The 14,822-nt window shown below is 38.3% G+C and overlaps 1 protein-coding gene across 3 annotated transcripts; it reads left to right on the top strand.

Annotated features, from left to right (window-relative positions):
* Positions 1-49: 49 nt before the first annotated feature.
* On the top strand, positions 50-5,920 carry LOC306881653 (annexin A13-like). 3 transcript variants are annotated; one of them, XM_079435835.1, is made up of 12 exons: positions 50-255; positions 914-989; positions 2,249-2,343; positions 2,832-3,002; positions 3,108-3,141; positions 3,293-3,372; positions 3,965-4,033; positions 4,436-4,537; positions 4,634-4,709; positions 4,868-4,980; positions 5,058-5,188; positions 5,498-5,920. In XM_079435835.1, the coding sequence occupies exons 1-11, from the start codon at positions 241-243 to the stop codon at positions 5,175-5,177; spliced, it is 951 nt and encodes a 316-aa protein (XP_079291961.1). In that variant the 5' UTR covers positions 50-240; the 3' UTR covers positions 5,178-5,188; positions 5,498-5,920. The 3 variants fall into 3 exon arrangements, with proteins under 3 accessions (XP_079291961.1, XP_079291960.1, XP_079291962.1); XM_079435834.1 differs by having other exon boundaries at positions 5,058-5,920; XM_079435836.1 differs by having other exon boundaries at positions 154-255; positions 2,835-3,002; positions 5,058-5,920.
* Positions 5,921-14,822: the final 8,902 nt, after the last annotated feature.

Here is a 14,822-nt window from a genome sequence, read left to right as displayed (position 1 = left end):
CTCATCAATTTAATAAAGAATGTAGGTTTAGCCAACAAGCAGTAATAACACATTTTATAGTAAACCAATAACGCTTTAGTTTTCTGTTGAGAGCATGGCTATTGATTTAAAAAATAAAATAGAAATGAAATCAGATAAAACGCATATGGTGACGTCAGGGATGCGGAGTAAAAAGAAGCGTCGCGCGCTGGAGAGAGAGAGAGAGCGCGCGCGTTCACAGACTCACATCAGCATCACAAGATGGGCAACGTTCAAGTGAGTAAAACAAGTTGAAGTTTCTTTCTTTTTTCACTTTTCTCAGTTTATTTCACTGCAGATAACAGTCTTTGTTGATGTAGTGTGTTTTACGGATGCAGCAAATATGTATTAAATAAATTAAAAAAATAGGCTACTAATACGCAAACGAGTTTTTAGCGTTGCATTCTGATGTTTTATTTCGATGTTTTAACATTTTTCGTACACGTTTATTATTAAAATTTCGAAACTAAATATTTTTTATAAAATTTAATGATTTTTTTCCATGTACAAATTTTGTACTTACTATTATTTCTTGTATTCTACTGTGATTTGAGCAGTATTATTCTCTCTTAGAAGAAGAGGAATATTTATAAAAGAATAACTTTGTTTGTTATCAATAAGTGCACGTTGTTATTACGGCAGCGGGCGAGGCAGAGGACGCTTCCTGTATTCCCGTCCCTGCCCAGAGATCCCATGACTCAGCTCTGTGTGTTAGAGACAGAGCCCCTCCTCCCCTACAGACTCTGATCTCATGCACAAACCCTTCAAAAACATGCACTCATCTCTTCTTTTGACAGTATAACAAGGAATTAACTGCTTAACCTATTTCAGAATCTCTTGATGTAAATGTTTAATTGCATAACACGTGATTTGTCTTACAAAACCTTCATTTCAGCCCACAGTAACTCCTTATGAGGACTTTGATGTGGTGGCAGACATCAAGGCAATCTGTAAGGCCTGCAAAGGAATGGGTAGGTTGAATCACTTGTTGGAAAACACTGACATAAAAAAGGGTGATTTTTTTTTTTTACTTGCAGTATGATGATATAGCACTTTTGAAGTATGCATGAAAAAGGATTTATGACCAGCTTCACTTCTGACGTATTTCCGAGTGAATACTGAATGAGAAAAAATAGAGACAGGGCTTATTTTTAATATACCTCACAATTTGTTGAAGCAGAAAACTTGCGGTTAGAGAGGACTGGTTAAAATATTTTCTGCACAAACAATCAAACTGAAATCATCAGAGAAGGAAAGTCATTCCAAGGGGATGCAAATTTTCTGATCTTGATTAAAGACGATTTTTTTTTCCTTCTGTGGAGTAACTTGCACCGATGAATTGTTCAGCACAAGACGAGTACTCTGCACTTACAAAGTAAATAAGGTCCATTTTGATTTTGTGCAGACTTTAAAGGAAAAGATCACACAAAAATGAAAATTTGCTGAACATTTCCTCACCCTCAGGCCATTCTTTGTTTCTTTATTGGAACAAATTTTGAGAAATTTAGCATTATACATCACTTGCTCACCAATGGATCCTCTGCAGTGAATGGGTGCCGTCAGAAAGAGAGTCCAAACAGCTAATAAAAACATCATAATAGTCTAAACAATGTCTTGTGAAGCAAAAAGCTGTCTGTATTAAACAAAGATATTCTTAACTGTGGTTTCTGGCCAAAATACGAGTCCTTTATCCATAAAATTGCTTTCTCCAGTGAAAAACTCATCTTGTCTGAATCAGGAGAGAAATATGCACAGATCAAGCTCTGTTTACAAGTGAAAACAGTCCAGAAAATTCTAAACAAATGTGTTGGTGGATTAACTGGAGCTGGACGTTTTCACTGGAGGAAGCGTTATTATAGATTATGGAACAATATTTTGGTCAGAAGTGACAGTTTGAAGTTAAAACACTTTAATGATGGATTTGTTTCTTACAAACACACAGCTTTTTGCTTCACAAGATGTTAATTGATGGACTGGCGTAGTGTGGATTACTTCTATTGTGATCATTCTGACGGCACCCATTCACTGCAGAGGATGCGTTGATGCGAGTAAGTATTGTAATGCTACATTTCTCCTCATCCCTAAATTTCAAACCACATTTTAGATGGTCTGAGGGTGAGTACATGTTCAGCTTTCCTTTTGAGTCTCAACCGGTGAGTTGTGAGGCCTGTAGTCTGCTGAAGGAATGACTGACATTATGAGGTATGAGCTCATCTTCTGTCTTTCACAGGAACAGATGAGGAGAACATCATTTCCATTCTAGCGAACCGCTCTGCAGCCCAGCGGGTGGAGATTAAACAAGCCTACTCTGAAAAATATGACGATGTGAGTCACATCATTGAAATGTCAGCTAATTGACAAATGCAACTTGCAAGTAATGAATCATAATCAATGAAAAGTACAGTTTTCCCAAATATAAAGTGGTTTATAAGAACAAACACTCTATTCTCATATACGACATAAGCCATAGACCAAATGGTTTCTAATTTCACCACATTATATTGATTTAGACTGCATTAGGTAACTGGTGTAAAGTTTCAACCATTATGCTTTCACCCTTTTAATAGTTGTGTAGAGCTCATGGAAAACTGGAAAGTATTGTATTGAACCATTATTGTTCTTTACGTAACGTCTCTAAATCAACAAAAATGCTAAATATTAAAATCCTTGGAATGAAAGCTATAATGATTTTTTACAAGTTAATTTTTTCACTCATTCATTGATAGGTTAATATACAGTGAATCAACATACTGTACATATATTTGAGCAATTGTTTTTGTTTTGTCCTCTTGGTCTGTGGCCACATTGTCAAGGAGTTGGAGGAAGTCTTGAAGAATGAACTCACAGGAAACTTTGAGAAAACAATTGTGGCCATGCTGGACCCGCCTCGCATCTTCATGGCTAAAGACCTGAGGAGAGCCATGAAGGGTGCTGGGACAGATGAGGACGTGCTGGTGGAGATCCTCTGCACCAGCACCAATCAGGTTATTCCTTAGTACATTAGAAGAAATAGTCACTGACTATTACTATTATAGCATCGAACACATCCCTACTGATGAACATCACTTTCGTGTATTTTTCATTGACAGGATATTATGAATTGCAAAGAGGCGTATATGCAAGGTAAGCCTGGATCCAATATAATTGTAAATTCATGATGTAATGAAATATGAAGAGGCATGATTTATTGTTACCTCATTATTGTGACTGTAATATTATTGGTAATAAAAATAATGCAGGATTATAGTAATGCAACACATCTTTTGATGATCAGTTCATGAGCGGGATCTGGAGGCTGATATTGAAGATGACACTAGTGGAGAAGTGAGGAATCTTCTGGTTTCTCTCCTACAGGTAAAATATAAAAATACCAATGAGCTTATGTCCAATACGTTTGCTTTGGCTATTTTGCACTAATTAGGGAAGCTTGTTTATGCCACAAGTGAAAAAGTAAATAAAAAAATTAATAAAAGGTAATTGCAACTTTTTATCTCAGAATTCTTAACTTTTTCCTCACAGTTCTGAGATAACATCTTACAATTCTAAGAGAAAAAAGTCAAAATTGTGAGACTTTAATGAATTCAAATGAATTCAAATTATTTTTTTCTCATAAATTTGAAATAGTTTTTTTCCACCACAGAGTAAAAAATTGAATTGTGACTTTTTTATAGCAATTGATTTATATGTCAAAATACTCAAATTTATATCTCATAATCCTGACTTTTTTCTCAGAATTGTGAGAAAAAAGTCTGAATTATTAAAGATAAAAAGTCACGATTACCTTATATATAATATGGTGCAGAATTCCTTTTCTTAAAGAGTATATTTTTGTGTTACAATGTGCTACAGTATCTGCAGTTATAGCACAAAATGAACCAGGAAAAAATGTATCCACTGAAGCTACCGAGGTTGTTATTTGCTATAAAGAACTGACCTTCACCTGCAGGCCAACAGAGATGAGTCTTATGAAGTGGATGAAGCACTGGCAGAACAAGATGCAACATCATTGTTTGAGGTGAGCTTTACTTTGCTGTTACAACTCTGCATAGAAGAAGTTTATAACTAGTTATTATTTTATACAAGTATATCATTATTGAGTTGCCTAAGGAGTCTAAGGAATTTTAACAACCAACTGCTGATGAGTGATAACTAAAGATTATATATTATATGATATTATACAACAAAGAGCTGCTAAATTCAACTAAAAGGAAATTTGAAAATACATAACAGGGACTTCAAAATCTGTGGCATGTTTTGTGTTTTGGTATTGGGATGGGTTTAGGCTTGTTTTATTGGTCATTGGTCTGGTTTTGGGATATATTTGATTGGCTTTTTGACCGTCTTTGTCAAACAAACCTGGCAACCCTGTTATTATGTTGACTGAATGAATAACTAGCCTATTGTTGGTTTTCCACAGGCAGGTGAAGGCCGCTTTGGAACAGATGAGTCCACTTTCACCTACATCCTCACTCACAGGAACTACCTACAGCTTCAGGCCACCTTCAAGATATATGAAACTGTACGGTCAAACGCCAGCTATACCCAGCGCTGCTTTACAGGAGCCATTTCAGCTTTCTTTCTGAGTTTCTGGTTTCTCTTTTGTGTTTTCCCATAGCTCTCTGGAACAGATATCCTGGATGCGATTGACAGTGAGGCTACAGGAACATTAAAGGACTGTTACATTACTCTGGGTAACTATAACTATTCAAAAGCCTTTAGGAAATTCATTCTTTTGAATCAGAGTCATATTGCAGTGACTGTAAGCTCCTAAAAGAATACAGCAGGACTTCATGTGTTTGATATTCGATAGCCACACAGATCATAAAGTGATTTGTTTTTGTTCGAACAGTGCGATGTGCTAAAAACCCGCAGCTGTTTTTCGCCCGTCGTCTGAACGCTGCCATGAAAGGAGCAGGGACAGACGAGGACACGCTCATCCGTATTATTGTGGGACGCTCTGAGGTAGAGATTATTATGGCCTTGATATCATGAAGTGCTACAAGGAAAAATTGCATTGTCTTTTCCACTTTCACTTCCAGGTGGATTTGGAGACCATCAAAGACATGTACTTGGAGAAATATGACGTGACCCTGAAGGATGCCCTGAGCTCAGAGTGCGGCGGTGACTTCAAGCGCCTCCTCATAGAAATACTTCACTGAGTCACCGTCAGGTGGAGCCAATAACTAACCCTACTGATGAAAGAAATTCTTACAACACTGCCTAGAAAAATACATACACAATCATTTAAGATCACCTCTTGCTGTACAAGAGAACATGTTTTATCATCAGTACTTAATAATGGGTTGAATCATCTCATAAAATTGCCGTAACACATTCCCAAAACTAAAAAGGTGCTCCATTTGATAGTTTTATAGTTTTTAATTGCAGTAAATTTGACCTCTGCATTAACTCATAATACATGTGCCTTGACAAAGTCATGAGTAACAGCTCAGTACTTCTTCATCCATTTCTTTTACAGGACAAATCATGGAGCACAAAGGATGATCCTTTATTTAAAACTCTGTCTGTTCTCACAGGATCTTTGTATGTTTTCACATCTATAAGCCAAATATGTCGATGTATGGCTAATATTAAAAGTGTCTTGCTGAAGAGCTAACGTGGTTAGAGCATCAGTCTTTGATAATGCTTTGTAACACTGGGAGTTTATTTTTTGAACAGCAGTTGTTATACGGTTGTGACTGTTAATATTGTAAAGCAGCGCTGTGAACTTATTATTGCAATGCTTCAAAATATATGTCTGTTTTTGGAGATAATGTGAAAAGGACTGAAGAAATTGAAGAAGAAACTGAATAATATCAGGTTAGAGACCAATATCCCACTAGTGGTCAAAGAATATTGAGGGCACATTATCAATAAAGCATGTTAAATTACATTAAACACACCCCTGTTGTGGATTCTTTTTTTATAGACTTATAAAATAATAATAATCATTTTGTTTCTTCTTGTTATACCTGAAGACAAGGGATTGCAAAAGATAGAATTTGGGCCAGTGAACATATATAAAAATATGCAGATTTTTCACAATATATTTGAATGCTTGTTAATTAAAATGAAAGGATTACTAAGAAAATTTAGCTCTTTTCATATTGAGATGGCTGAGAGTTTGGCTGGAAGATCTCTGGGAAAACATTCATGCGCAATTTCTTTCTTTTCTCTGAAAGAAGATATATTGAAGTCCAAATAACATATATCACAACTGACTTAAAAAAACAAAAAAACACTGAAACATATTCCAGACATCTTCTTTTGTAAAAAAATAAATACAATTATTTTTAGATTAAACATTTCTTTAAAAGCCTCTACTCTAGGTACATCAAAATCATATGACATTTGAATAATTTATCTCACTCTTACAGGCTGAGGACAGTTCACCAAACCCTTAGTGTAAACCTAAGGAATCCAACACTTTAAGCTCCCCCAATGAAACCTAAACATCTCCAGATGTCAATACAGGCTTCAACACAGCAGTAGTATTATCACATCCTCTAACACTGAACACCTGTACCATCACTTCACCAGACATTTAACCCTTGCATTCAGAGAAGGCCACAAGGTTCACGTCAGCTGTCCTGACAGAGCGCAAAAGACTTGATTCACATCAATGTGCTACATTATATGAGTCACATTTTACACATTATTCAAAATTTGGTATGAAGATTATCATAACTAATCAAATTAAATCTGCATGTCTGATTTTCTAAATGGATGGGATCTGAACAAGCAATGGTTAAATCAGATATTAACCATTAATTTATTTTCTTAAACACTGATTAATGTCCATCTGTGTGACGTTTTAGAGCGGGCTGTATGGTGAGGGCCGTCTGTGAGCACCGACCTGACCCTGTTAAAGTAGCTGTAATTCAGTGTTTCACGTTGGCCCTTTGAAGGGTTCAGTCTATCACACACTTCTCCTTATGGAATAACTTTAAATCAACGTCATCTGCTCCCAGTAAAGCTTTTAATATTAACCAAATGTCTTGGGAAACCGCAAGTCTGTGTACATGCTTCCTAAGATTATAAACCTATTTTCAGTTCTAGTTTAGCTTCAGGATATGGTTTCGGCTATGGTCTTTTTATAGAAACATTAAAGATGCATTTGATTTGGTGGTACTGTTACCTGTAATAAATGAAATGTCATAATTTCTGCTTTAAGAATAGCAACGCACATATACTGTATAAAGGAGGGCTACTTTTATTCTGTTTTATATAAAACCTGCATATTAAAGAGCACAATCAAAGCCATCTGGTTCTTTGTGCCACACCTGCATTTGATTCCTGATACAATTGGAAAATGTTTACTACCTTTTTCTGCTTTTGTTGTGCAAGGATCTGGATTGACATTTGACAAAATTCAACTAAATCTCGCAAAGATCTAATAAATGGCTATAACAGTAAATCAAAGTTTTGTGACTATAAACTTCTATTGGAAACTGAATTAAAAACAATAACATATGGCTACCACTGAATGTTTTATTCAAAGATACAGGCAAGATACACAACATGCTGTACGACGTACCCTCACTTATGAGGAAAACAAAACAAATAATTAATGAAATACATTTAGATAATGAAGTTATATGAAGTGCAAATATAATGAAAGGAAAACTGCTGAATAGAACTGGTAGATGCAATTATTTTAACAACATTAAACCATACAAAAACCTATTACACAAAGATTTGTAAGAAAAAAAAAGAATAAATGTTTATTTCATAATATTTTCACAAATTGTTCCTCAGCAAAGTTTTTAAAATGCATACTTGATGACACAATGCGACTTCAAACGAAACCAAATCAATTGCATTCTAAATAAAAACATAAAGCAAAAGTAGCTTCCTTGTTGAACAAAAAAACAAAACAAAAAAACAGCATATGATGCTTAGGCATGTTTTGAAGCATGTCAGCTGGTTTGAGCTGGTTTGAGCTGGTTTAAGCTGGTCCTGAGCTGGTACTAAGCAATTAGCTTCTGCTCAAAACCAGCTTATAACCAGCTCAGGACCATCTTAAACCAGCTTAAACCAGCTCAAACCAGCTACCATGCATGAAAACATACCTAACCAGCATATGCTGTTTTTTTCAACAGGGTTGATGTCATGCTAGCAGATTCATGCTATGATTATGCAACTGTCCAGAGGATAGACATGCTACTTCCAGCATCATGGGCAATTTGGTTGATGCGCCCTCTCACGCAGTCCACTGTAGCGAAGACCACAGTGCCATTACGCACCTGGAACGATACCCTCAGCCCCACACTTGCCCATACGCTTCCTTCTGGCATATGTCCACCGATCTGTTGAGCTACAGGGGCTGGCTGAACCCCCTGAGACGCACTCTGTTGGAGCAAGGTGAGTTTGATTAGACTGCAAGAGTGGATCAGCCGCAGATCTAAAGCCACACTTGCTGTCCCTGCTTCCCGAAAGATGAAGTCTCTGTGGTCTTTGGTTCCAGCTAGTGCAACTTGTGGAACCGCTGGACTTGTCTGATGGAAGAGCAAGGCTTTATTCCGCACTGCGCCAGAGGGGAGACCTTTCCTGGACACAGAGGCTGACAAGGCAGTGGACATAGCTGAAGGGATCCACACCAGACTGAGCATGCTAATGCCAGAGTCGTCACCGAAGTAGCGCACATTGCACTGAGCGGGTGCAAGGATCTCAAAGGTGAGCATATCTCCAGAATCCACAGCGGTGGCTGCTGACAGAGAAATAGATGTGTCTCTGTAGTGAACGCCAGGCTTGAATGCACGGGTCAGCTCAGCGCTGCTTCCGTTGTGGTTCACGTATGCAAGCAAGTAGAAGCCCTCAGAGATACAGGCTTGACCCATGGAGTACACTGCTTGCTGGAGGACAAACTTCACAGTGCCACTTTCTCTGAAGCGCACCCCTCGGTTGTCATGGGTCAAGCCAACCATGTAAGGGTCAGAGATGGCTGACGTACGGAAGGCAGGACGGTAGTTGGTGTGGTAATGCGCAGAAGCAACGGCCTGAGCAGTCATTGCAACCGCACCTGTGTCATGGGACAACCAGAGCAAGCTGAAAGGTGAGATTAGGCTGCTCTGAAGGTGCACATCTTCACTGTCTTGGCTACACTGGTTGGTGGCGCTCTTGAGAGTAAGGTAGAGTACATGACCTGGCTCCACAGAAGTTGCTCCACTCACACTGGCGCTCTGGAGAGATTTCCCCTCCCGCTGCTCCAAACGCATCCCACTCAGATCCCGACCTTCATCTTCACTGGCGTTCAGTCGTAAACATCCTTGAACGAAGCTGCGGCAGCCATGTTTTAAAGCAAGGTTATGGTCAACCCAAACAAGCCCATGCTGGTGGAGCACTATCCAACCGTCAGTGCAGGAAAGAAGGCTTCCGTCACTGTTACCACGGATATGAAGTTTCTTTTCAGGAAACGCACTACCCTTGGCTAGGTCAACGTTACCAGACCAGGAAAGCGAGAGTTTGCTTTCAGAGGGGTTGGTGCACACGGCATCATTCAAGGCCGAACATGGGGATGTCATTGGTTGAGAATCACATTCTGTACAGGCTTGACACTCCTCCATCTCAGAATTGTAAAAATAAGAGTGCCCACACATCCCGGCGACTGCTTCCCTCTCCAACATGCCGGAGCAGCGAAATCCCCCTGAAACAATGCACTATGCTTAGAAAGTAAATCTTTTAGAAAGTAAATCTCTTAGAAAGTAAATCTCTTAGCAAGTAAATCTTAAAGGGGACATCAGATGCCCATTTTCCACAAGTTGGTATGATTCTTTAGGGTCTTCATGAAATGGTTAAAATTCCTCAATGGAACACAAAACAACACCCTTTTTATGTTGTCAAAAACAGCTCTGTTCACAGTGAGCCATTTCGGTGCATGTCTCTTTAAATGCTAATTAGCTACTCCTCACCCCACCCCCTCTCTTCTGTTTTTGTGTATTTGGTGGCACTTTACCATAAAAACAAAACTAATCCACTGCATCCTCAGAGACTCTGATGTCAGGAGAAAATGAAGACTCTTATGTTCACGTTTACATACAACTACAAAACACCTGCATTGCTTACGAGACATTGTTGTCACTACAGCTGCTTGAGTGCAGAGAAAATGGCGGACAGCGTACAACTGGCTGAGGGCGGGAATATTAAAGCCAATGGAAGGCAAGCCTGCAGCCTTTAGCCAAAAAGTGTAACTGCTAATGCTAACACTGCGGCTCAAGGAAGGAGACCAGAGGCCGTTTTTTTGAATGGATGTCAATGGAAACGAGGCTTCACTTTTCACTTTTTTTAGAGGAAACGGCATATCATTTAATGAATTAACAGCTCAATCTGTTTTACATTAAACAATACTTTTGGATTGAACTATTTTTAGAGTTTACCACGGAAAAACAAATACTGTTTTACAAGAGAAGTCACTGACTTTTTGCAACAGGTGAGATTCAGCTTACGGCACTTCTCTTTCATTCCTATGGTAGGCTATCCGTAAATGGCGAATGAGTGTCGTACAAAGAAATTCAGTGACATCAAGGCTGTAATGTGATTGGTTATTAAGGCACACGTGATCCATTACACGTTCTCCAATAGTAAGTAATACAGACCCCCTCATCTCCCTATAGTAAGACCATCTCTGATGTCCCCTTTAAGCATATCTGGAAGTCTGGTAGCCAACTTACCTGGTGTGTTGAGGCACTGATTGCGTTCTTTACATAAGTTTGGTATCTCCAGGCATTCGTCTCTGTCCTGTTGGACAATTTTAGTTGTTATCTTGCATTTGATAAGATGTTTACCTGATAATTTGACTACAAGCTTTGACAGCAAGTGTATTCGTTTGCAGTATTTAAATTCACATAAACCTCAATGACAGTATATTGCTACAGCAATAGAGTAGGAGACATACCTGGCAAATCCTGTCAGCGTGAATGGAACATTGAGCCACCAGAAAGAATCCCGGAGGGCAAACAGTGCATTTCTCACAACGTGGCCGGTCTGCACTGAAGTCGCAGTACTCATCTGCTCGGCAGGATCCACAGCCAAGTAGAGGTCTGTCAGCATCTGTAGCACTAGCATCCATGTTCATCTTATGCATTGCGAAGGCCTCCTGAGAAAAGGTCCTAACCTGGGACTGGAGACCATCCAAATGGCTGTCAATAATGCCCTGTGGGCCTTGCACTGATAACTGTGTGACACTGTCAAGAAGAAGGCTGTATTGGGTCTTTACTTCTTCCATCTTTTCAAACATAATCCGTTGTTGGTCCAGCATTTCTCTTTGGTGGGCCAGTAGAGCATTTTGCTGTTCTCTCAGTGTGTTCTGAAGTTGCTTGACTTCAGCTTGCTGCCCTTGCAACTGGGCCACCAGTTTATCCTGACCTTTTGCCAAGTGCAAATGCAACACTAATGCATCTTCAGAATGGACCTCATTTGTGCCTGGTCAAAATTTAAAGAAAAGCATAGCTTTTTTGTTGAAATGATACTTTAGATTTGAGTCACATTAAATTACTGATAACATGCATGCTTTAATATTGTCATAAAATTGTCATGCTTCTACAAACTGCCTGAGGGAGCAGGCAACAATCCAACATGTAATCAATTTCACATGACTATATGGTGTGCAATTTAACAAGTGTATTACCACTTTTACAGAAACACAGGACTGGTCTCATAATACCAAGCACACAATCACTGTTTACCTGGTTTGATGTCGCATGTTAACTGAATTCCAGTTGATGGCCCCCCTCGAGTTCCCAACTCCGGAAATTCTCCCAATACTTGCTCGGCTCTGTCCTGCATATGGACAAAAGAAAGTCTGCTTCTTCCAACATCTGACCCTGTAGAATGTTGTTTGGGATCTTGTCGCATCCTTACAGGTAGTTTACATCCGATTCCCTTGCACTCTTTTGTATCATTATTTGTCTGTCTTGGCGAGCCATGACAACCTCCTCCCGTGCATCCCTGTGGGTTGAACACCTCTGCCGTGATGGTCCTTGGGTTTACTTTCGGACTGCCAGTCCTACTGTGCTGCGGTTGTATTACCGTATAGGGAACCGATGGACGTCTTGGAGCATAAATTGAATATCTGCTCTGGTGATCAGGTGATCTGGATGGAGACCTTTGGCAGTGCGCTCCTGTGCAGATTTCAGGTGAACTTTCAGTGGCTCCTCCACACATCATCAGACAGATGAGAAATAAAAACCTCTGAGTTTCCATCGCAACTTGTGCACTGCGTGATAGAAAATTCCTAAAGACACTTAAGCTTGGGTCTCTTGAAATCCAGAGAATGAATCAGAGCGGAGCCAAACACATTGTCCACATGGTCAGTTCCGACAACTGTTTCCAAACCTTGAAAGCAAAAATGTGAATAAAACAAACATTTTAAACTGCTAAAGCGGTTATATTGTCTGTCTGGAAGGGAACATGTGCTCTGAAACCTGTGGTGGAAGTTCTGAGGAAATGTCTATATGTGGCATTCCACACGCTTAATTGGCAACAGGTTTTGCCAAGCCTCAGTTAACCCATAGAGCACCCAGATATAATACTTTTCATGTCAGCTTTAATGGTCAATTTATTAATTTATTAGACAGGTAAATCTAGAGAATATAGATTTATCATGGCGTTTGATGGACACATAATTCAAAGGGGAATTCAATCATCACCATTCTCATCAATTATTATTATTTATTGTTATTGCTGTATTGGTTTCACAATACACCCAAAAAATTAATATTCTGTCATCATTTACTCACCCTCAAGTTGTTCCAGTTTCTGTCTTCTGTTGAATGCAAAATAAGAAATATTTAAATATTTACCAACCAAAGAGTTTCTGGTCCCCATTGACTTCTATAGTATTGAGAAAAAATGCTATGGAAGTCAATGGCTACCAGCAACAGTTTTTTTCTCTGACATGTATCTCCCTTATTTCTTAAGAATAGCCTATGTAAATTATTTATATTTAACAGTGTTCCCAAATACATCAATGGGGATAAATCATCATTTGAGCTCTTTCATATGCTAGTACAGGGTTAATCTGTAATTACAACCGACATCTTTAATTACAACTGACATGTGTTTGTTTTCATCTGCCAGGCATAACCTGCTGTGGTAAAACTTGTGGTGACAACCACCAGAAGCAGCTCCCACACGTTCAGTCATGCACACCTCTTAAATGCAACTGTGTAATTGTGTATGAATGAATTACATGTTTGTGTCTTTATTATGTCCTTTCATGTAACAGCTACTGTTTGATTTGCCAGACGCAATACATATAGACCTACACAAGCACACTAAAACTGAATATAACGACAGAACTTTGTGATATAATAATAGTTGTACTAATTATTATTATTATTTCTTTTATTTTTAAAGCTAAAGGCCCCCGTTTGGTCTTTTAAATGATTGTATTTTAGTGTTTCATATAACTTTTCATAAATAGTGCATGCATTTTATTCCCAGAGCATGTGGCCAACAGCGGCTCTAAAACACCTCAACCAAGGATCCTGAAGATTCTCCACTGGAACAAGCAGATGTGGCGGCTGAGCTCTTGGCAACACAGAAGAAACCAGACCTGGCTGTTTACATTCACTTTCATATGGTAACAATAGATGTTGTCCTCTCTCTTCAAAGTACTCATTAAAGCCTAATGGATGTCTGTTTTCCCTTACATTTGCAGTCAATATATTATTTTTTATACTGACTGTGTTCTTTGCATGACTGCATGGTAAAAATAAAACTGTATTATATTTTACAGACTTATTTTTCCGGAAATGATTTAATTGAACAGTCCGGTGCATTTTAGTTTCAGTTTATACTGAGGTTTGTTTCACATTTCTTGATTCTAATTTAGTTGCCTGCATCAAATAAAATACAAAATTACAAAAATTGAGCCATGGCATTATATGTCGTGCCAGGTAATTTAAAGTATTCTGTTCCCTAACTGAATCACTTTGCTAAATTAAACATTTCACTTTGATATATTGCATTTTGGTAATGTCTCAAATGAATTATTTTAACAAAACCTTTATATTAGAAAATGTTATTCTTGTAAATGCGGTTGGCAGGCTGTTCGTAGCACTCTGAGAGAACACTGATGAAAACAAAATAATAAAGCTTCCTTTCCATGTACATCAGAGTAAGATCCCTCCCAGCTGTAAAACAGTTTTTATTAGAAATGCAGCCAAGCTTTAAGCTTGCACATTAAGTTTTGCTCATAAAACTGGAACTTAGGAACACAAGCTATCATGAACTTAATTAAGTCTCTTTCTGAATCACATATAAGGAAGCTAGCTGCCAGTACAGAACAGTGCATGTTTATGTTTATGCACATATATTCCACTTCTAGTGTCATTGACAAAATGAAGATTTGAGATGTACATTTTACTTCATAAAAAGGTAACTGGACTTATTAGGGGGGGAAAACAACAACAACAACAAAAGACTAAAACTTGTCATTTTAAAGTATTTCTGCTTTATAGTGGGGGAAACACTCTACTGGTACCCGAGGTTGGGAATCATTGTGAGGTTATAGAAATGGACTTTCCTTTCCAGACCCACATCACCCTCTGCTGTCCATTTAGATGAACAGATTCTGTGGTGGGATTTTTTTGATGGAGAATGAAATGTTTCTTTAAAATAGTGGCAAAAAAAGTGTTTTTAGCAAGATGGAATTTTTGTGAATTCCTTTATTAGTTTTAATAAGTTTATTAGTTTCTGATTTTTCTTTGTCTTTTATGATGTAGCTTGGGAAAAAAAGTACTTCAGATTTGACACCTAGCTGAAACAGTGATAGTGTACAGATGCTAAAGGCCTGGTGCTCT

The sequence above is a fragment of the Barbus barbus genome (genome assembly GCF_936440315.1).
Source record: "Barbus barbus genome assembly, chromosome: 15".
Classification (NCBI taxonomy): Eukaryota; Metazoa; Chordata; class Actinopteri; order Cypriniformes; family Cyprinidae; genus Barbus; species Barbus barbus.
The sequence above is the reverse complement of the archived record's forward strand: the minus strand, read 5'-3'. Positions and strand labels throughout refer to the sequence as shown.

Bases quoted from the DNA above. Each gene is read 5' to 3' on its own strand.
- LOC306881653 (XM_079435835.1), top strand. The intron at 4,034-4,435 runs GTGAGCTTTACT...GGTTTTCCACAG, and splicing joins ATGCAACATCATTGTTTGAG to GCAGGTGAAGGCCGCTTTGG. The intron at 4,538-4,633 runs GTACGGTCAAAC...GTTTTCCCATAG, and splicing joins CCTTCAAGATATATGAAACT to CTCTCTGGAACAGATATCCT.